The sequence below is a fragment of the Pholcus phalangioides genome, unplaced genomic scaffold (genome assembly GCF_987345545.1).
Source record: "Pholcus phalangioides strain wild (caught in Gottingen) unplaced genomic scaffold, Ppha-v1.0 ptg000021l_1, whole genome shotgun sequence".
In the NCBI taxonomy this organism is placed as follows: Eukaryota; Metazoa; Arthropoda; class Arachnida; order Araneae; family Pholcidae; genus Pholcus; species Pholcus phalangioides.
In genome coordinates this window covers 5987917-6011556 of record NW_028301614.1, presented here as the reverse complement: position 1 = coordinate 6011556, position 23640 = coordinate 5987917, and the positions used below count along the sequence as shown (strand labels likewise).

Below are 23640 nucleotides of genomic sequence, written 5' to 3'. Positions count from 1 at the left end.
ATAAAACACATTGCATATCATACAAGGAAAGGGTCCAAAGGTGTTATCCTCAAAAAATTATGAATAATTTTAAGTATATTCATCTCACCCATAAAAACAAAAATTAGTGACGGAATGCAATTATTAAAGCTGCAAAAAATTATTTAAAAATTGCAATGGTTGGCTACTCATCTCTCACGCTTTTTGGCGATATCTATAAAAACTCATTTTCTCCAGCTTTTTTTTTCCTAGAAACTAGTTGTTTCCCTTTTTTTTCTCTCTTTCTCTGTCTGTGCTGTATCAAATCTTATATTGTTTGAATGAAGTCGCTCTAAGACATCAGGGTTGTGGAATTTTTAATTTCATCCTTGTCCTCTATTGGCGTTCAAAATATTAATATTTGCAATTTTCTGAGTCACCCATAATTCTGCCAGATATTTTTGTGCATATTTAAATGAGTAGAATTAGTGGTAATTTTTTTGAAACGTTTTGAGAATGACACCTTTGTATTTCCCTTGTTAGCTCTTTAAGCATTCTTGCACACTTCACATCAGTGAAAACTTAGTTAATTTTTGTATTCATAATTATTGTGTATACTGTGAAACTCCCATGTAGCGATTGCCATCCATAGCGTTGATCTTTATAACAATTTTACTCTTTGGTCCAGGAGACTTTGTGATAGTGATAATGTACATTAATCAGGATTCAATAACAGTAACTTTCTCTGTCCTTTAAAAAAACTATTATCAAGATTTCACTGTATTTGCAAAGAATTTTTTTTTTTTTGATATGATAATGCCTTGATAATATTTGCAGATGGGTATTTTGATAGTTACCTTGAACAGCAGCAGCATATACCAAAGTGGATTCCTCTAATTCCCCCTCCCAAAAGTTGTGGTGAGTTAAATATTTATTTCCTGTATTCTTGTGGATTATACAGAATGAACATTAGAAATCTGGAAGTTCATAAGAAGTTATTTTTTATGTTTATATGTTATATGCATTTATTATATATAAATATGCGTGTATTACACAATTTTTTTTTCTTTTCATTTATAGAAAATGAAGATAATCGACCCGGTATGAGAGGAGGTCATCAAATGTGTATAGATGTACATACAGGTAAACTTTTATTTTTCTTCTTCTCTGCACGAGTTTTCATCAAATGAAGGGGAAAATACTTTTCTTCCCATACATAATACTGTAAAGATTAAAAAACCACAAAAATCATCTTTATTTCAAGAGCAGAAAGTGCCTGCAAACCCATGACTCATTTTAGAGTGAAGATATTCTTTCCTGCACTATAAATTTCATTCCTGTTTGGCACATGCCTGTATTAATGTATTTTATCACAATTCATTCATTATTATATCATCAATGAATGAACGCCAGGGTCTCTGCCACCGGACTTATCCCGTTGCCGAGATCTCTTCCAGCCCAGCTTCGTGGCAGAGTCTGGAACAAAGTGAGTGCACCTAACAGTCTGAGTGTGTAGCTAGTGTTGTGTATGATATTTCAGTGCTGCTATCTATACTTCAAATTGTGAGTGAAGTGTAATGATTGAATACTTGTAACGTTGTATGCCTTTTGCTCTCTGTGGCGAGACTTTTTAACAGGGAGATCGGCTCGCATTCGCACCTTGAAGTTGGGAACACAGAAAACCAACTTCAGCCGACCACCACTGTGGCGCCGGTGAGGTTCGAACCCGGATCCTCGCGATGCGAGTCCGTCACTATGACCACTCGACAACCACAGCAGCCATTATTATATCATCAAGTGATCTTTATTTTTTATTATTTCTATAATCCACCCTATCATATATATTGTACCATACACCCAACGCTCATTTTTACGAGCTCTTATGGATATGAAAAATAGTTTGTAAATAGGAAAGACATTCAAAGAAATGGTATATTGATTAGGACTAGTTTGTTAAAATGTGCAGTTCATAAATCAGAGGTTTGTAAAATCAAACATTGACTGTATAATACACAAATGCACACGCACACATATATAATACAAACAAACACTTTGTGACCTCAAGGGACTGTAAAGTCCTTTCTAAAATCACCTTTATAGGATATTCAGTAATTAAAATTGTTGTATTTTCTCAAAAAACATTATTTACTGATATTTATTTATCTGGTTAATTGTAATTATCATATTACTTTGTTTTTATCATGTGTTTTTTTTTTTTTTTAGAAAATATTTATTTATTTGGTGGTTGGGATGGATCAGCTGACCTTTCAGATCTGTGGTGCTATCATGCCCCTACTGCTAGTTGGACATGCATATCTAGAGACACAAATGCTGAGGTGAGAATAAGTTTTTTTTATTAAAACCACATAAATCTAGTTAAGAGTTGAAATTTGTTTTAAAACACATTATAGAATTGGTTTCTGGAGTTGTATTGTGATAATGATGTTTACTCTGCATTAAAGTAGAACTCCATGATTTATGAATTATAAAAAAAAATTTATTTTAAAAATATGTTTTTCACTCAAAAAATAATAATTTAATTAGTCTTCCCTTCCTCCTTTTCTGAGTAAATAATTTAAGTATGAGTGAAATTTCAAAGCAGATTCAAGACTGACAAAGCTGAAGTTGACAATTCCATAATTTCCTTTGTATAGACCAAACAGAAACCGCACTCTAAAATTTGTATCTAACCAACACTGTTGCATAATTCTCTTGAGTGGTTTGTGTATCTTCTTCCACCAACTTTTTGTAACGAGAGATGAGGGTTAAAGAAACTGAGACACTAGGCTCTGTCACACAGGCAATATGAACTGTTATCCCAAGGGGACTTGGGTGTCACTGGAGCTTCAATAATCATATGGAATAACAAGGCCTGTATTTACCAGCTGCATGAAAAAAAATAAGGCAATACGAGGGCAGGTACTATGACATTGCCTGTGATCTATCACCATCTTAAATAAGCTGAATATAAAATCAAAATAGAAGATAAACAACCAAGAAGAAGAAATCTGGTATAAAAGTTTTTGCAAATAGTTCATCTTAATTGTAATTCATTGTCAATGAAGATTTTGTCTTAGCCTTTCATTAGTCATTGATTACTCCCCAAAGTCTGAACTGATAGTTATTCCTCCTCACAGAATAGCTCAGTGTCACTATGCCATCCAAATGTATTTGGCATCTGAGTTGAGTGGATCATCTGAAAGATGCTGGAGTTGTCTCACGATAGGCTATTTTTATGTCATCAGTTGCATGTTAGTTTCAAGAAATGCAAAGCATTTTATTTGATGAATAAAATGTTATGCCTCGATGATGCCAACTGCTGGTGTTTGAGAAGTGTTAAGTCGATACTCACACACATACAATTGTTTAGCCCAAGCAAATCTTATTCATTGAATGGCTGCCACAAACCTAATCATCTATTGACAAATCATTTATTTTCTAGGGTGGTCCAAGTCCCCGTTCCTGTCATAAAATGTGCCTTGATCCAGAAAGGAAAAAAATATTCACTTTAGGAAGGTATCTAGATTCCAGCATGAGGCTTCCACAATACATGAAGGTACATATTTCCTTTTTGAATTTAACTTTATAATCTGAACATATAGCAGAACCTCTCTCATCCAAAATAAAGGGAGCTGCGCTCATTTTGGATATGAGTAATTCTGATAATAAGTAATTAATATGTCTTGATATATCTGAAGCCATCAAGGTTTGCTTAAAGTTGTTAAAGAGCTGAACATGGTAGTTTTCTTTCAATTTATAAAATTTTAAATGAATCTAACAAAATTTATCACACTTTCCCCCCACCCCCCATTTCTTTGATCATTGACTTGCATGCACATTTAACTAGGTCTTCTATATCACTGGATAGTGTATCCTACATATAATGGTTCTCAAAAAACTATCATGAAAAACCAAGTAAGTGGAAAAATGCTTTAAACAGGAAATCTTGATGAGTATTAGTAAACGTTGGGACCACAAAAATCTATATATATAAAATTGATTTTCTGTCTGTCTGCCTGTGTGTGTGTGTGTTCTCTATACAAATCTACAATTTTAGATCGATCGTCGCCAAATTTTGCATATACGTACGTTTAAGACGTGTATATGCCTTTACAATGGTTTGTCATTTCTTCAACGCTGTCAGTATATGTATAATATTTATGCCTTTATAATGGTTTGCCACATTTTCAATACTCCCAGTAATGAGGTTTTTGAATGACGTCGTAATCATCATCAGCATTGCTTTGATGGTCAGGAAAAGGGTAATCCTCATAGAAATCAGTGTTAAAATTGCCGATTTTAATGTAGAAATGCGGAAATTTAGTGGTGTTTTCTGTCACATCAATAATTTAAAAAATTGTATTAAATACTTGATTTTTGGAATATTGAGTTAGCTTAGAGATATACGAAGCCTAGGAGATTAAATATGAAGTAATTAGCCGGACCTACGTTCGAGTTGGATACCCATGCAATAACATTGATTTCAACTTTTTATTTATATATTCTCAAGCATGAAAATTAATGTCTCAGTATTGTCTAACTGCATAAATTCATATAGTTTAGGATGTTTTAAAATTAATTATGGGCCCGTAAAAAGTACATCGAAAAAATTCCACAGCTTTAATTAAGCGTTTTTTGAAGCAGAAACTGGCAGAGATGGATAACTTGAAGTTCAAAGTGGGGGTGGGGATCGAAATACCTAGCGCCCCTTAAAAAAGGAAAAAAAGTATTCATTTCCACTTTTCTTTAAATCTAGATTTGTTTATTTCATGAGTCGTGCTGGGAGTCGCCATATTGGTGAACTTAGACACGGTTTGCATGCCCCTCAAAGAAAGAGGGAGATATCACGTTATCCAAAAAAGCCTCATTGAAGAAAACCGTGTCAACGCCGGGTATTATAGCTAGTACGTTATAAGCAGGAAAATATTATGGTGGTATGGTTTATAAGCAGGAAAGTATTATGGTGGTATGCACTTGTAAAAAATTTATTTAGTTCCAGATATGGAAGTTTTCACTGTGTTTTTTCATGAATTTTACTGTTTATATGTACACAGACACAAATCATCACACAGAAACAATCTTCACGGTAGATTCACAACACATACACTCACATTCCAACATGCACCAATCCGTTAGAAGTTCTGCAAAAGAATATGGGTGGGTGTATGTGTGGTTTAGTGTAATAGTAATTCATATATACAGTGAGACCTCAATATAACATTGATTACTTTCAACATTGCCCTTCTTGTAATGACAGTTTTTAAGGATCCCTACAGTGCTGTTATTAAATTGTGCTCATTTGTTAAGTTACCTTGCTTATGAAGTCATTTTTATTCAGTCTCCCATGGTTGATATTATACAGAGGTCTGACTGTATATAATATTTTTGTTAGACAATGAGACAACACACCTGTATGAGAAAAGCATTTTTTTAATATAAATTCAGTGAATATACTGTAATGGGGGGGGGGTAGGTAAGGATAAGCTATGATACAACTTTATCACCATGTGTATATGTGTATTCATCCACTCTCTCACTTAAAATCACTTTTCATTCCAGACACTAGTTCACATGCCAAAGTGTTTGTAAGTTGAATTTCAGCCATATATTTAACCGAAATGAAAACTGAGACACACACCAATCGTCGATGAGTGTTTGGTACGGTAAATCCTAAATGGTGTGTTATGAAATCGCCCACATAAGCATGATAAAATTGAATATAATTCATGATAAAATCATATAAGAATTAGCTATTAAAGTAGTGATTCCCTACTTGTGTATGTCTAGTTTAGGGGTGTCATTAAGAGTGCTACAAATTTGGAAAAAGTTGCCACATAGGTATCCAGGGTAAAACATGAAATTTTGCAATTCCTGGTCTAGCAGTAGCCATCGAGTCATTAGGTTTAACCTTGCAGCAAACTTGATAAAATTCAGACTCATAGACATAGGTTGGCCAAAATGACCTCTAACCACCACATTCTGTCTTCATAGGTGCATGTAATTGGTTCTGAAAAGCAGAATTTTGGGCATTTTAAAATCAAGCAAAAATGTGCATGGGTCTTTACTAGACTTTAACTTGTTTTATATTTAAGAAAAAATCTATTACTAAATTAACACAGTAGCTGCCTCAGACTCAGCTACTGAGAAAAGTAAGAACTTTAATTGCATGGGTTAAAAGATTAAAAGGATGAATCCTCGTAATAGGTTATGGGGTCCGATATATCACTTGTTTGTGCTACAGAGTTAACGATTATTTTGGTATTAGCCTTTCATCAAGCATAAAAAAATTTCACCAACAGAAATTTCAGCTTTCAAAAGTTTACTCCAATCAGAAAAAAAAAGTGTTACAAATTTCATGAAGCTGTTTGCTACTTTACTTGTTAAAACTTATATTGTTTCAACGCTATGATTTAAATTAACATGTATAAAATTTGAAGGATAAGTTTTTTTTTTTTCTGTTGGAGTTTTGTTCCTTGTACGTATATATCCTAAAAAGTTTTAGAACAATGGGTTTGAATTTTTTCCCTTCCACAGAGTGATTTCTATGTTTATGATATTGAATCAAACCGGTGGACTCTAATAACAGATGATACAGGTGCAATGGGAGGACCAAGTCTAATTTTCGATCATCAAATGTGCATGGATATAAAGAAAAATGTCATCTATGTATTTGGTGGCCGTGTGTTGAGCTGGTCAGTATATAATGTATTTCGTGATCAGGAAAATTATGTGATTGTATGTTGGTTCAAATTGAATTTTGATTATTTTAGTAGTGAATTATTTTATAAATATTTTACATTAATTGTCAATAGATTTCGAGGTAAAGGATTCGATTATGGAAGTGATTTTTTCAAATTATTTTCTTCTACTTTGCCCTCCTGAAAATGGCGTGAAGTTTTGTTCATAAGCATCTTCAATGCATTGTTTAGGAAAAGTACATAAAGAAATACATTGAGTTTTATGAGTAGAAAATGTAGAAAAACATTAAATTCAGAAATTAATACCAGATGTTTCATCTGCTGCTGCAGCAGATTTGATTGATCATCTCTGAACTTTGGACTGTGGCTTAATAACCCAATATTGTTGTCTGGATGATTGCTGCTGTTAATGTTTACATGTCACTTTAAATGAGTTTTTAAGCTCAATCACTGAAGGTGATAATCTTGTGTCTGAATTTGACCTGAACACATTACATTCATTTTGATTTTCTTGCTAGTCCAAGTTCTATTCCTTATTCTTACAGTACTACATGTCTGAATGGTGATGAGAAAATATGTTCTGAGCCAACTTTCAGTGGTTTGTATGCATATCACGTTCCAACGAATACATGGCAAATATTGAGGGCAGACTGTGTAAAGCCTACATCTGGGGGCCAAGAAATCAAATCTCGTATTGGACACTCCATGTTGTTCAATGAAGTAAAAAAAATTTTTTTTATTCTATTTAGAAACATTTAGTTGTTTAAATATGTTAAAAGGGAAAATTTTTCATTGAAAAAAATTACAATGAAATCAAAATTCTATGATTTATACCAACAAAAATAATCATAAAATATGAGATCTTTAAAAAAAAAATCAGCACATGACAATATATTTTGAATTTTTCACATACTTCTTTCTGAGGATTTTTTTGGTTGGGAATCTTTTCTAATACTCGTACGATGCTAAAAATATTTGTTAGTTCACTAAGAGGAGGCTATTCCACCTTTTTTGTTCTTTGAAATAGTGGTGAAAAATGGCCTTATCTATTATAAACAGGGAAAAATTGTATTGTGGGATAAGATTGAACCACATACAACATTCTATTTTTGAATCACTGCAGATCATTTACAGCTTTTTTCCCCATAAATCAGGGTTTTTGTCTTACAGGTAATCTAACCAGTTTTTCAAATCCATCTGACAGTAAAAGGTATCTAAATAATAAATAAGCATACATGCCACATTTGTTAGTGCATGCCTATGTTGCCCAGCCAAATCAGGTCGTCCACATTGAGTAGTTATGGTACCAACCTCTCATAGGAGAAAAATCATTCATAATCATCTCGACTGTAGATCCCAATCTACTGAGCCACCTTGTGCATAATGGTAAAACACAAATGATCAAATATTAGCAGTCTTTTTTTTTTCCTGCTAAGGATAGCCAATGAAAAGTGTGCCTTTGGTGATGCTGGACTTTTTATTATTGAAACTGTTCTTCAAATTAGATGTGAAATAATATCTTTTGAAATAAGGCAAAGGTTGGTACTTGAAAATGTTTTTAGACCAGTCTCTCAATTTTATATTCAAACAAGCAAATGAATTGCTATGTTAAGGATAGAAAACCATGAACTTTAATAAATTTCTGTCTGAATCATATAATATAGTCATTAAATATAGAAAATAATACAATTGGATATCTTTAAATCAAGATTCAACTATTTCTCATGAATATTTTAATTGCCTTTTTTTATTAGCATTTGATCAAGTGTCATTGTTTGGATTTAAAATAGGATTATTTTTTTTTATTTCAATTTTTTTCAGAAAATGCGGCAGTTGTACATATTTGCAGGGCAAAGAGCTAAAGAATACTTATGTGATTTTTTTACGTACAATGTTGATACTGATCAAGTCCAAATTATATGTGATGGTGTTGATGTCAAAGGTGAGTTATGACTATTGAAATAAATAAATGTTTGCTATATTCATAAGGGTGTGTATTCATGTGTCAGAATGGTTCATAGTAGGTCTGGGAACCATTCTGACTGATTTGAGCCTGGATACATTCAGTTTTGTCAACTATTCATCAGTTTGCTCTTGTATTTGTGTTTTTTATCTCATAACATGGTTTGATTGGGGATTTCAATTACCCAGGTATTGATTGGGAGAACCTTTCATCTGGAAATCAGTATGAAAGAGACTTTCTTAAGTTGGTGCTTGAAAATTTTTTGTATCAGCATGTATCAGAAGCCACTAGGGGTACTGCTATTTTGGATTTAGTTCTTACTAGTTCTGAGGATCTAGTTGAACATGTTTCGGTGGGGGAAGAGTGTTCTTCCAGTGATCATCGTATCGTCAGATTTCACTGTAACTTTTCCTTGGGTAAGGTTGATAACAAAAGACTGGTTCCTTGTTTTCGGAGAACTAACTTTGATATTTTGAGAAGAAGGTTAGCGGAAGTTTTCAAAGACCGGTTGGAATCAGTAGGGGTGGTAAGTCAATGGGAAGAATTTAGTACGAAGCTGTCCTCTGTTTTGCACGACGTCATATCCTTTGTAAATAGTTGATAAGGTTTTCGCGGCCATCATTAGATAAAAATTGTTTTTTGTCATACCCTTTGTTCGAAAAAAGCGTGTTTGTACATCGCACCCTCTATGGTTCACGGATAGCGTGCGGAACCTTTATCTTGAAAAGAAAAGAGCATTCAGAGAGTATAAAAGTGGACGAGGTGACCTATCATTGTTTACTGATAAAAGAAGACTGTTGAAGAAAGCGATAAGGGATAGTAAAAAGGAAGTTGAATCTAGGTTGGCAGATAACATTGGCTCTGACCCAAAATCATTTTTTCGATATGTCAATAATGGATGTAAGGGGACAGTTGGCCCCCTCTCGAAAGGAGGCTCTAGGGTAGAGAGCAATGTAGCCATGTCTAAAGTGCTTTCAATGACTTTTTCGCGTCGGTTTTTAATGGAGATAATGATATTCGATATACGGGTGTTGCATGGGGTAATAAAACCCTCAACGATATTCAAGTAGAAGACGTGGAGGTCCTAAATCTTCTAAGGAATGTATGTGCCAGCAAAGCACCAGGACCAGATGATATCTATCCCAGGGTCCTCAGGGAATGTGCTAATGAATTGTTGACGCCAGTCGCACAGATATACAGGAGTAGTGTTGCTGAAGGTATTGTCCCAAGGGATTGGAAACTTGCTGATGTTGTTCCGATATTTAAGAAGGGTAGTAGAGAAGCAGTGTCCAATTATCGTCCAGTGAGTTTGACGAGCTCCCTCTCGAAAATTTTGGAAATTATCATCAAAAGGCAGTTTGTGAAGTGGATAGACGAGAATAATGTATTGTCGGATAATCAGCATGGGTTCAGGAAGGGAAAGTCATGTGTAACTAACCTCCTTTGCTTCTATGATCACGTGACTAAGGCTTTGGGTAAGAGCAAAAATTTCGACGTTGTTTGCCTTGATTTCCAGAAGGCATTCGATCGGGTCCAACATGGCAAACTCTTGAAGCGTTTACACGAGATTGGAATTGGGGGCAACTTGCTGAATTGGATAGAATCATAGTTAAGAGATAGGTCGCAACGAGTTATGGTGAACAGGGAATTCTCTGGTTGGACAGACGTCACAAGTGGAGTTCCTCCGGGAAGTGTCCTTGGCCCCATACTTTTTTCACTTTTTATAGATAAACTCGATCAGGGTATCGATGGGATTACTAGCAAATTCGCAGATGATGTGAAGCTAATGGGGGTAATCGGGAATGAAAGCGACAGGGAGTTGCTCATTTTGGTTCGAGCAACCCACGGTTCTCTTACGAGTTGAATGGTGTCACTATCCCGGATGCAACTAGGTTCACCGATTTGGGAATTCTCATTGACGAGCGACTTAGGTTTTCTGAACATTGTGAAGCAGTGGTCAAAAAAAACTAATAGAATGCTTGGTCTCATTTTCAAAAAGGTCTCTTCGCATTCTCCTAGAGTCATTCTTCCGCTTTTTCGAGGCTTAGTTCGTCCTTGACTGGAGTATGCTGTAAGGTTTTGGAGACCATACCTACAGAGGGACATAGACTTTGTTGAAGGGGTGCAGAGAAGAGCTACGCGTGTCCTTATTGGCACACAGGGCTTGAGTTATGAAGAGAGACTTCATTTTTTGAATATGTTTACATTGGATGAACGCAGGTGTCGAGGAGATATGATCGAAGTGTTCAAAATTTTCAATGGGATGGATAGGATGGACCATGAACTTTTAGTACACTGCCAATCGACTGCTTTTACAAGGCGAGGAACAATGCAAGGTTATGGTGTCGCAGGGAATTTTTCTCTAATAGGGTTGTTAATAAATGGAATAGCTTACCCCCGGAGTAACACAATTGACACGTTTAAAAAGAAATACGATAAACATGTTGGGGTAAATCGAGAAGCTATCCATTCTTAGAATAAGACAACCATAATTATTCTTTATGGGTGTTGTATAATATTTTATCATGTGTATATATTGTTTATAATTTGTATTAATTGCATTTTTAATTTGGTTGCTGTATTTTTGAAATATATGACATCCATATTTTTATGGGCATCTTTTTATCAGCCACCTCGTTGGGCATTTTGCCTGTTGTGGCGTTGTATTTGTATTTGATGCTCTTGTTGAAAGTTATTCTTAATTTCCTTACATTTGGAAACATTCCACTACAAAAATGACTCAAATGACTTGTGAGCAGTCAGCTAGTGCTAGAACATTCCCTTCATGCATGTTACTACCAACCAAACTTTTTCTCAACACAGTTTTCTTTGAACACTAGATACTTTTTCCATGTAAGTTCTATGTTGAACCCCTTTTTTCCAATTAAGAACTTGTTTTCTGCCATTATTTTAAATGAAACTAAAACTATCTGTGTAATTTTAACATGTTAGTCCCATGAGTTTAATAATATTTCATTGTATTCAAATCATTCGCAATAAACATTTCTTCTTTTCATTTTGTTTTCCTCACATCACATTATTAAATACTTTTCTCCTAGGGTTGTAATATTTTTTTATGAAATAAATATGATTTATATGTTCAAATTATTATTTCAGGATCAATGATTTCATATAAATGTAGTCACATATCATAATATGGTTATGCTAAAGTTTTAAACCAGAAACATAAATGTATCTACATGAACCTTTTTTTTAATGCAGTGCCACCAGCAGGATTCACTCAGCGGGCAACGATAGATCCAGAGTTGAATGAAATTTATGTGTTTTCTGTGAGTTTGTTTTACATATCTCTATCATACATTATCTTTACATTTTTTCAAATTTTAGTCAATTGTTTTTGTTATGCTTGTATATGAGTTTTGCAATAATTTTATTGTAATTTCTGTATAGGGCTCAAACAAGGACAAACGGGAGGAATATGTAAAAAATTCATTCTGGGTATATGATATATCTCATAATAAATGGTGAGTTGTAGTATTTTCTGGAATTTTTATGGTCTTTGTAAAATATAGAGTGCCTTTTTTTATTTTGACACTTTTTATCACTGTTTAAAAATAAGATGTTTAATTTTGTTTTATGACGGAACGACAGTATCTAAAATGCTATGCTGACCTTGAAACAAATTTTCTATGCTTATATGATTTAGTATATATATCATCCTATCCTTTCTATTTATTATCACATAATGGTGAACTTTAATCCTTTGGTTCTCTTTTTTTTCTGACTTTGTTATATTTGGGCTTGACTATTAAAACAAGGGTTTGTTTCTGCCTTTTTTTTTAAATTTAAAATGATGATAGGATATAAATACATATTAAATAAGCATAAAGAGAACATATAGTCCAAAGTTGTCTGCTGTTTTCTGTGATTGTGTTCTAGGGCGCAAGTATAAAATTCAGTGAAACTCCTCTATTTCCCGGCCACCCCTCTTAGTGGTCAATTTTCTTTGGAACGAACAATAGGCTCCACAGACGTGATACAAAAATCACCCCCATTCTTCTGCCACCTCTGTATTCAATCAGTGGCCAACCTGACCGCAGCCACTTGTAGATTTTTTGTGCAGGTTTTTTCTTCTTCCTAGTGCATTCAGAGCTGGTAGTTCTTTTTGTATAACTTTATAATCTTTATACATCAGCATAAATATCTTTTGAAATTTTCTGTTCATGTATGACACTATCAGATTGGAAGCATTTGTAAATAAGATGACAAAGGCTAATGCTATATGGTTGCTGCTAGCTGGTGAGACAGTTTAAAAATTTGCTCCCAGGGTGACAGGATAAGCCAGATGAATATAGTCTATGATTTTGACTAAATAGGTAAAGGATGTGGAAGTTTCAGCTTTGAGGATACTTTCTTCAGGGATTCAGTAGAACAACAGTGAGGGAGTAGAAGAAATAGGATGAAAGAACATGTACAGTACTGGCTATAAAGAAAGAACAGATCCGGGATAATACAGATCAAGGAATCGATCGGATGATCTGATATTTCAAGTTCTGCATAAGATACAGTAGAGATGTAAAATTCTTGAGAATAATCTTTTGCAGGAGAATATTCTCTGCTAGAACTACTATTATAAATAACTTCAGAATATTCTTATCCTTGAGAATATTCTCTGGAAGAACTACTTTCATAAATTACTGGGGAATATTCTTATAGAAAATAAGAATTATTCTGAAGTTATTAATGATAGTCCTTCCAGAGAATATTCTTCAGTTACCGAAATCTTTCCAGAGAGTATTATCAAGAATATATGTAATAACATGTATTATAATAAATAATCTCGATAAATAACTTGAGAATAATAATTATTATTTTTGTATAATAATTATTATTTTTAATAAAAGTATTCTCTAGTAATTTATAATAGTAGTCCTTTGAGAGAATATTCTCTGAAGAATGTCCGTCTCTCTTCCTGTCAAGAAGATAGGTATATTGAAGTTTGTGGACCACAATATTAAAGTTTGAGAGCAAGAAAATTAAACCAACGGGGCTGAATTACACAACTTTTAAAGAAATGTGAGTGATACAGAATTTAAGTATATGTGCATTGAAAAAACAACAGTTCTGTATCTTCTTAGAATGAAGGTGATTGTATAATAATTGCTTCCTTTACCAACCAACTTTGTTTTAATTTCTTTTGTTGTGAACTTAAATAATTTTTTAATGTTTTAATTTAATGGTTTCTAAAATCTTTATAACCAAACTTTTAAAACCTCTCATCGTGACCTGGAGAATATTCTCGAACTAAAAGTTGTCATGGGGTAGTGATTATACCAAAAATTGTTTTGTTTTAAGTGTTTCAGGTAATGAAAACTTATTTATATTTCACAATATAAACAAAATTAGTAAAAAAAATTTAAATTATTTAAAAGAAAAATGAATATTCTCGATTATTCTCCAATTTTTACATCCAGGAGAATATTCTCACCTCACATCTCTAAGATACAGTGAAACCTTGATATACATAACGATACCAAACCAAAAAAAATATCTTTGGAGAGGAATTATCATTATACCGAGAGGCACATTATCATCACGTGTCATCAAATTTATTCTTCTGTTGGCAACTTTTCTAAATCAACGTTCTTAGTATCACCAAAAAATGTATTTTTTAGTATTTATTCGTTGCAAAATATTTTAATTGATTAGCTGATAAAAGAAATTCAGTTAGATGAGTATTGCTCCTGTAAAGGAGTTTATCGCAATACACTTTGGTGTATTGCACAAAAAGTAGCAGTACCGAATACTTTATATGATTAGGTGATGCCAAAATACCGATATTATTAGACATCCATGGAAGAACTGAAACATGTGACATGAGTTATATACAAAAAGAATATATGGAAGGATATTTCGAGTGAAAAATAAAAATAATAAAAGTTGTGTAGCGATTTCAAAATCCTCCTAAAAATATCATTATAGAGGACTTTATTATAGTAAAGGATATCGTTGTATCGAGAGAAATTTAACATTACAGACTACAAGCTGTTCCAAACAACATTTGAAAAAATACCTTTTTAGATCGATTTATCGTTATATCGAGTATCGTTGTAGCAAGGTTTCACTGCATGATGTATCTGTTTTGTGGGCATTGTAAGTAAATTGAGCAAAAGATTTTTTTGTGACATTGAAAACCGTTATTTTGACATGCCCTCTGAAATGTGCTTTTTCTGTCATACAACCCCTATTCGGCTGTCACCTCCTCAGATGGCCACTTTTTTGCAGAATGCTGAATGGCCATCTTAGAGGGGTCTCATTGTATACTGTAAATATGTAATTGTGATGCAGTTATTTTCTAATGTCCATAATCACATGAGGTAATTAATTCTTAAGACTTTTTCTGAATGGTGAAATAATTTTGTGACTATTTGAAACTAATATCAATTAAAAGGAAGAAAAATATCTATATTATTCTTTATAGGAGTACCTTTGTCAACCAGGTGGGGTTTTAACCTTCACCATTATATTGAATTCAATGAAGGTGTTGATTTCTAAATTTATGATATATTGCTTTTTAAGGTCTTGTGTCTACCAGACAGACGAAAAAGACTTAGAAAGTGAGAGTAAACCAGAGCAGCCCCTTGAGCCCTGTCCAAGATTTGCCCACCAACTTGTATATGATCACATTCGAAAGGTAAAAATACATTTTCACTCTGAAAATTTTTTTAAAATTTGGAGGTATAATCTCATTTCTTGTTATTTATTATTCACAAGTAGGTTATATTCTGTACATTGATATGTCTTAAACACAAGCACAATACCTTGATAGTGAAACATATAGCTTATTCAAAATTTTCAGTTTAAAGCAAGGAATGGGGTGTGATGAAAGAAAAAATTTAAAAAGTTGAACAGTAAATCAATCTCATTGCAGATGACACAAGCTTATATGTTGAAGATTCAGAAATGATAGATCTTGACTGCGAGAGGGGCTTTAGTGTAAACAAAAATTTCCTGCAACATAGATCAAATCTTTTGATTGAAAGTATCAATGGCATTGGGCAAATAAAATCTTATGTACATCATTCTCAAAATGCTAAAGATATTGATGTCGATGCAAATCTTCTGAAAGCTGTTCACAGCTAGCATCAAAAGTACCAAGACAGACTTCGGCACCAAAAAACTTTTGATACGATTTATTTGATTAGATGAGAATCAAAGACTAAAGGCAGAAGAAAGGGAATTGGAAATTCAGTTGTCATCATCAAAAACTGTGCTGAACACTACAGAAAAAATGATAGAAGTGTGGATAAAGAGAAAAAACTTTATAGACATCGAAAGTGGGCAAGTTCGTCTGAAAACACTGAAAGAAAAAAATGTGAAAATGTGTAGTGTTCTTGAGAAATTGGAGGAAAACAGAGTCTTGAGTCAACAGAAAAATAGTCAACAGAATGTTATGAGGTTTTTTTTTTTAATGTATGCTTATTTGTTTGATTTGTATACTTTTTCTTCTTACGCCCAGCTTGGATTATGACTAATTTTTACATCCCTACAAGTAGATTCAAGTTTTATCAAATATATAAAACTGATTTTTGATGCCGAAACCCTATAACTGGTTAAAATGTTCAAAATTTAATAATCTGATTATCTAAAAATTTTCATTTTGACAAAGGTAATAATGATTCTGCGCACTGCTCCAAATTCACAGATTGCTGCTCTGAAACACTAAATTTACTGCTCCGAAAAGAGTCAACAGCAATCCCATCCCTGCTTTCTTTTTTTGTAACAATTTATAGTATTTTTCTCACGGTCAACAATGACACTCGATCTCAAATTATCATTTTTCTCTCGGTGTCAATCGTAGCTGCCCGAAGGCATGCATGTCTGGGTGGCATCTGGAGACGAGGAGGTGCTTTGGTCCTTTCTTGTTCCCACTGTCAGAAAATTCAAAAGCATCTCTTCTTCTTTTGTTTGAACGTGGCCCTTCTGGAAAGAGGCTTCCAGACAATGCAGGAGGAAAAGAAAGGTTAAAAAATAGACCGATAAAATGATTGAAATCGAAACAAGTACACACTGAGAGCCATATTTCACTTATCAAGTTCAGGAGCCCGGGCCAAAACATTTTGACAAAATACTGTATGACTAATAACACTAAGACAAATAAACAATTGCTAAATGAAATGCAGTGAAACCTCTATATAATGATTGCGGACAAAGAAAAAATATCATCGTAGAGGGATTATCGTTATATCGAGGGGCAACATTATCATCACATGCCCTGAAATTTCTGTTGCTGTTGGCATCTTTTCTGAATCAGCGTTGTTAGTACCACCAGAAAAAATGTGCTTTTGAGTTTAATTTTAGGGGATACAAAACTATCTTCCAAAGTCATCGACTTTTACACTGAGGTGGTGATGTGAAACTACATTTGTTTCAGCCCCCCCCCCCCCCACTCGGCAGCAATAATCTACACTCTTAGTTATGGCCCTGTCCGTGGCACCCAGAAAGTGCTACAACAAACAGATTGGGAATCACAGCCTTATAAAAATACAGTACAGTATACTGTACATTAAATATAATTTATCAATTCACCGCAAAAATAATTTAATTGATTAATAAAATTCATTTGCATGTATTGCCCCTGTAAAGAGCTTAATCGCAATATGCCATGGCATGGCACTTACATCCTGTAGCAGGGCGCCTAGGCTGGCATCTTTGGCGGGTCCCTAGCCAGACTTCTCACAGGGCCCCTACACAAGGGCGTAAAGTTATTGAAAATGTTGGGGGGGCTCAAGCCCCAAACAATGGAACCTCGTTTATTCGTCGCGTCGTATAAACGAGGTTTTAAGCACGTCGCCGAACAGTTGGTCAAAGCGTCGTATAAATGCAAAAGTCGTATAACTGAAACGTTATCTCTACCTTACTCTTCCGCAAAAATTTCCCTAAGAAAACTAAAAATTATTGTAATTCAAAACCATACTTCATGAAATTGAAATCAAGAAAAAATTATATTACAAAAAAAAATTACTCGAAATACAGCACTAAGATTGACATAGCATTGCTGTTTCATAAACCTCAAGCACTCTTATGATGTTCCTTTCAAGATTTGAAATACAAAAATGCGTTATTTATAAACTTAAACAAAAAATTCGTCTGTGTTGTTCGATTTCTATATTCAAGAAAAAAGTCAATAGAGCATCGAGTTCAGCTCTTTTGAAAAAAAATCAGTTCTGTTTAAAAGAACTGTTTTTGCGTGCATCTACGGTCAACAATCAACCTCCGTTAGCAGTCAGTTCATTTCGGAACTTGCAACAGATATTGTTGAAGCCACCTCCATTCCGTGGTCACATCCGCAGGAACACTTTGAAAATGATTATAATTTTTTTCAAGGACTTTTAAAGACTTGAAAATGAACTTTTTCTCCAAGGATTTTCAAGGAGGGTACGAACCCTGTCCCTATATATCAGGGTTTGACAAATCTCGGGCACCAGGTCACCATGGCGACTAGAAAATCGGTATCGGCACCAAACATTCTCTGCATGTGATTGCTAGAGTGGAATCATAGGATGACGAAAACAGTGTGGCTTTCAACATGGGAGGGGGGGGGGGGTCTCCGTAATTCCTGAAAAAATCTAAAAAACATCATTTCGGACCGTTTTTCTTCAGCAAAAACCATGCTTGGCTCTTCAGGAATATGGCTGTTTCCTACATAGTTTTTGATTTGTCAAGATCGGCTATATTCAAATGACATCAAAACAGGAATCATTCAATGTTTTAAAACAGTATTGAAATTTATACTCGATGAAAAATTCAAAAAGCATGGTCATATAGGCTTATGCAGCCAGAGCCGCTATCCTATAAAATGTTTGACAAATGATTTTACTTCGTGTTCATTTCTTTTTCTCTTTAGAGGTGGGGGGGGGGGAAGAGGACAAAATCATTGAAAATATTACGATTTGATATTTTGGTATTTTGTTGGTCGGCATTTCTTCGAGCAGAAATACTTAATTTCGTTTCATTTGTGTTCAATAATGTGCATTTCAATATAGTACAGGAGTACCGTATTTGATTTGCAAAAAATTAAATATAAATAAACAAAGCAAAAATATTAAAATGCCTGATGATGCAATAATTTTATTGCATCAATTAAAAAAATGTGAAGGAAGAGCAACTTTTTTGCGCATTAATCCTATATAGTCCCGTTGATTTTTGAATAGACATGGTAAATGGTCAAAAAACACAAACAGGTTTTTTGGTATTTCAGAAAGTACATCCTTTAGTGTCATTTCAGTACAAGGTACAGCTACATAAGTACAATAATTTTTGTCTATCTAGAAAAAGCTGATTCCTTGTTGGTGTCATATTTGAGAGCTGTCCCAATTTTACGTGCTCAGAGATTTATATTATAGCACCAAATTGAGGGAAATGGAAATAAAATTCAAGGACGAAACTATTCAACTTTACTGAGCAAAATTCTATCTGTTTATAGATAACATTAAAATTAACAGACTATATTTTACCCTTAATTAATTATTTTAGCTAGTTAAATCCAGTATAATTAATTAAATTGCTGTGATGATGTATTGTTTCAGTTAAAAATATGCTAACAGTGCCAATTTACATCGGTTTCTGGAAAAAAAATAATTTTCAATACGTTTTATGGAGAACCATAGAGGGTATAAAAACATTGGTTTCGATTTTATTTGGCCAACGTAGGTGATCAGTTGCTATTAATATTAAGGTGTGCCGCAGATAGCAAACGTTTAAAAATCCATTGGCATAGCAGCTCGCTTATTTTTGTTAACAACAAACACTTTAGTATTAGTATAATACTGAAGTCATACTGATATCAGTAAAAGTATAAATACTTTTTTTTTTAATTCATAAATCAGAAGGGGGAAAATCTTTGTTTACATATAATATACGTCTGAGCGAATGCTTATTAACCGAAATTTTAGTATTTGTATAACACTTATATTCAACGTATAGTGTTTTTTTTGCTCATATACTACTGATGTATGTAAAAAATTTCAACGTTGAAGGACCTGCAGGACCGGTAATTATTTTTGGTCAAGCATTATCTTATTTGCAATCATTTTCAATAAATCAATTGGTATCAGTTTTGACCATAAACACCCACGTGATAGATATGCCATTCATATTTTATCCTAAAAATTAATTTTCACAAAAATAACTTAATAATCTAATGATATAAAAATTTTCAATCATGTAATGCTGACCACGGCCTATCGAAAACCACGGTTTAAATCACCAGGAATAACCAAACATAGCAGCAATAGCTAACAGTTCGAATGAAACGCATATTTATACATTTCGTTGATTTAAAATAAATATTTCTTGTATCCTCATGTTGTTCATGTCAAATACTCACATTTAAATTTACGCAAAAAATACACACAAGAACCTAGTTATACAATTATATAGTTTCTGAACCTGTCCTAATTTCTGCATGAAGTGGCCCATTTAATTTAAACAGCACAGTATTTACTCTATTCGCTAATAAACTAAACATCTTTGACCCTATTTATGCAGGGTTATAATTGTCCACTTTTTTCTAGGGGCACTTCAAATCAAAGGTCCTGACTTGCAGAAAAACCAAAAAATTTGGGTGTCATAAGATGTTTTTTTTACACAAATTATTTTCGACTTATTTTGTTCCTTGTTATTAGAGACCACTGTTTAAGCAAAACAAATTTGAATAATCCAACTCACAGTTTTCCAAACTTTTTGTTTCATCGTCCTCCTCTTCAGAATTTGTTTTTTTCTCAATCCCCCCCCCCCCCCGGACCTTTCCATGCCCCCAAGGGGCGATATTGCCCATTATAGGATACTCTGATCTAACTGATCATAACTTCAATAACAATCTCTGTTCCCATTCTTCTAATCACTATCACCGAATATTATTACCAAAATCCCTTGTGTTGTCTGATCAATAATTTCATGGTCGGTTTTCTTTCACCTTTCGTAGTTTTGTAATTTCTGAACTCCGGATAATCCACCCTCGGATAATCGAGGTTCTACTGTACTTTAGATTTCTTTAGCAATCTTGTTCCAAACAATGTTTGTCGTAAAAGCTTTTGGCCTCAAGAATATCTGTATAAACATTTTATGCAATCGCAAAATTCCCAAAAAATTAGAGAAACTGCTAATGAGATTGTACTTACCAAGATTATTGTTGCTCTGCTACAAATTGGGCTTTGATGATGATTCCTTCATCATGAAGGATGAGTAAGGATGCAACGATCGATCAGCGTTGACTTGAAAATTTGTAACATGAACACTCAACGATGACACTTGTATTCAAAAACAACTGGATGTTTCTTCCTCTTCTTATATGCTATAGTGAATATGACAATCGTGTTTTCGGTATTGTCAACTCTGTACAGAAAAATTTCTCACGTCTTCGTGCGCAACCATTTGTCGGCAATTACCTTTTGTAACTACTATAGTTCTGCTGGTCAAATGGTGATTTGACCAGCCGAATTCATCTTTTGTGAACATTTCGGATGTCTTTTATTCTTCGTTTTTTTCTCATGGTTAGTACATCAGGACAACATAAAAATGTAACATTGTGCTAGCTTCCTGAAGGAGGGACACATAGATGTGTGTTACTTAAACACCTATAAACACATGATTCAGTTAGATGGCGGTATCCATGACTGAAAATTTCGGGAAAGTTCTCACGCTTCCTCAGGGAAAAATTTCCAATACATCTGGCTGCCCATTCGTGTGCGTCTTTGTTCGGAATTCGCCTATATATATGTGTGTGTTTGTGTATGCTCCGCCTCGCTTCAGGGCAGTTGTATTCTAGAAAGGCTACTAAATTTCTACAGTGGAACAAAAATAGTCAAAACGCCGCTGACAGGAAAACTACAACATCCATCTCATTATTGCTATCATATAATACATTGCTACCTCCTGAGGGGCAACACCTTCTAGAGTAAGCTTCTCTGCTTTAGAAGGTATTGAGAGGGGTGTACAAACAATGAGGAAGGAGATCGTACAGGAAGCGATATAGACCCGTCAACCAGTTCCCAAGCTAACAAGTGGGGGGGGGTGTATTCTGTTGAACAGTTTTCTTCTTTTTTTTTTGTAATGGGTATCTGTCACAGGCATAGTACAGAAGTGCATTCAAGAGGATTCACTGATGGCATTTTCTACTTCTGTCGCCAGCCGATCTACAGAGACAGTAAGAAATCCTCAGCTAAAAGAAAAAATAAATTAGTGATTGCTCTTTTCTGATGCCCGTGTCAGAAGTACGTGCTTTGTTGTCCTCAATGGTTAATCCTGCCTATTGCGACCCAATGCTTTTCTTTGATCTTGTCCCAAAGCGATTTGCCTTGTCCTATCTACCCGCGAAAGCTGGTTGTCTGGAATAACTACTATATGGTCATACAGGCCCCCTAACTAGGCTGGGGCAACCGGGGCATTGCACCAGGGCCACATGCCTAATTGGGCACCACAAAATAATGTACATTTATTTTGCATAATAATAATCCTTTCCAAGGGCCCCCAGAGAAAGTGTGCCCTGGGGGCCCTGAAAGGCACGCTATGGTCCTGTGTTCATAGAAAAAGAATTTTCTCGCTAAACATGGAAAGAAAACCTATAATTTTTTCTTTGTTGAATTAATTTTCAATTTGAAATCTTATAAACGGATGACCGAGAGAGGGGCTTGAAAAGATCTCTCGTCCAAAGATCTCGTTGTAAAGTCATAACTATTATCATCAGACATACATTGCACTATAAACATGCCCCCCCCCCCGCTCAACGGTGGGACTAACCAACACCTTCTAGAGCAAGCTGCTTTAGAAGGTATTGGACTAACAGGGCTCCAGTGCGGGGGGACGATTCCCCCCCCCTATCATTTTTTGTTTTTCACACGAAAAATTCACTATATCCACCAAAGGCCCTGATGCAGGATAGGGGATGCCTATAACATCTCTTTTATAGTCCTTGCCAACAAAATTAGTGAAATGGGATTACTCGTTATCAAGTTATCGCACCTTCCGGTCATTTTTATTTGGTCCCCGAGTGACGTTATACCGAGGACTGACTATTTATGATTTATTGAATTTTAAATAGATACATTTTGCGGCACTTACATACCGATATTGTGCATGCATTTCACTATTTATAAAGGGGTGGCCAACCTGCTTCCTTAGGTAATTGAAGATTAATTTTTACTTTTTAAATTGAAGAAATTCTTTTCAATTTGTGAGCGATATTTTTCTTATGAATGAATGAGTCTTGTAGCCAACTTGTAGGCTATCTCCCTTCCCCCCCCCCTCACCGATAATGTGTAGTAGGCCATCTTTGCAATGACCTAATTGATAACTTTTTATTGAATTAGTTTTAGTTTCGTTTCTCATCTTCGAAATTCCCAACCAGATGGGGAGATAACGTTGAGAAGGCGAGGATATCACATACCTCATTGGCGTTGCTGTCACTGCCTTTTCAGTCACTTCATCAATAAAAATTATACAGTTTGTACAATTTTTATTGATACACATGCACAATTTAGATTAGGATGTTCAGTTTTCCTACTCAAAAATTCAAAAAAAAATTCTAATTTTCTTTCCTAAATGAGCATTCTTACGAAAACGAAGAGCCAGTCAAATTATATTAGTGGAGGGTGCAAATCTGTTCCACAAAACAAGGGTTATGGTGTTGACTACACTCTTTAGGAAGACGTTGGCTGAGGTGTTGGGCAACATTTAAAATTTCCATGAGTGCTGCGAACGTAAATAGTTCAGGAATCCCTTAGTTATAAAGATAATATTTTATATTAATTGTTAAAATGTAGTGGTGACTTAACGAATGGGCCAATAAAGCCCGGTCGAGGGGTTTGTCTTGGACCTTTGAAAAATTATCATTTAGTTTTCATTTCCTTTGTTAAAATCAATATTATAATTCACTTGTTTATTTGATTCTATGTTCTACCCCCACCCCTAGTCAAATTTTGTTGTAAAGGGGCTTGAAAAATGTTTCGGCATCGGTCCTCAAGATCTGTTATGAATGGGCATTTAGAATGTGCTTTTTTC

At 34.4% G+C, this 23640-nt stretch overlaps 1 protein-coding gene across 2 annotated transcripts in view; it reads left to right on the top strand.

Moving 5' to 3' along the window:
* The window catches only part of muskelin (muskelin 1), a 59667-nt gene that overhangs the window by 12581 nt on the left and 23446 nt on the right, over positions 1-23640 (top strand). For both annotated transcript variants that reach the window (XM_089249139.1, XM_089249140.1), the window contains 10 exons: positions 796-876; positions 1039-1101; positions 2182-2294; positions 3401-3514; positions 6493-6650; positions 7202-7376; positions 8478-8598; positions 11842-11909; positions 12031-12104; positions 15160-15274. In XM_089249139.1, coding sequence (XP_089105265.1) covers positions 796-876; positions 1039-1101; positions 2182-2294; positions 3401-3514; positions 6493-6650; positions 7202-7376; positions 8478-8598; positions 11842-11909; positions 12031-12104; positions 15160-15274 — 1082 coding nt within the window. The remainder of the gene's footprint in view (positions 1-795; positions 877-1038; positions 1102-2181; positions 2295-3400; positions 3515-6492; positions 6651-7201; positions 7377-8477; positions 8599-11841; positions 11910-12030; positions 12105-15159; positions 15275-23640) is intronic.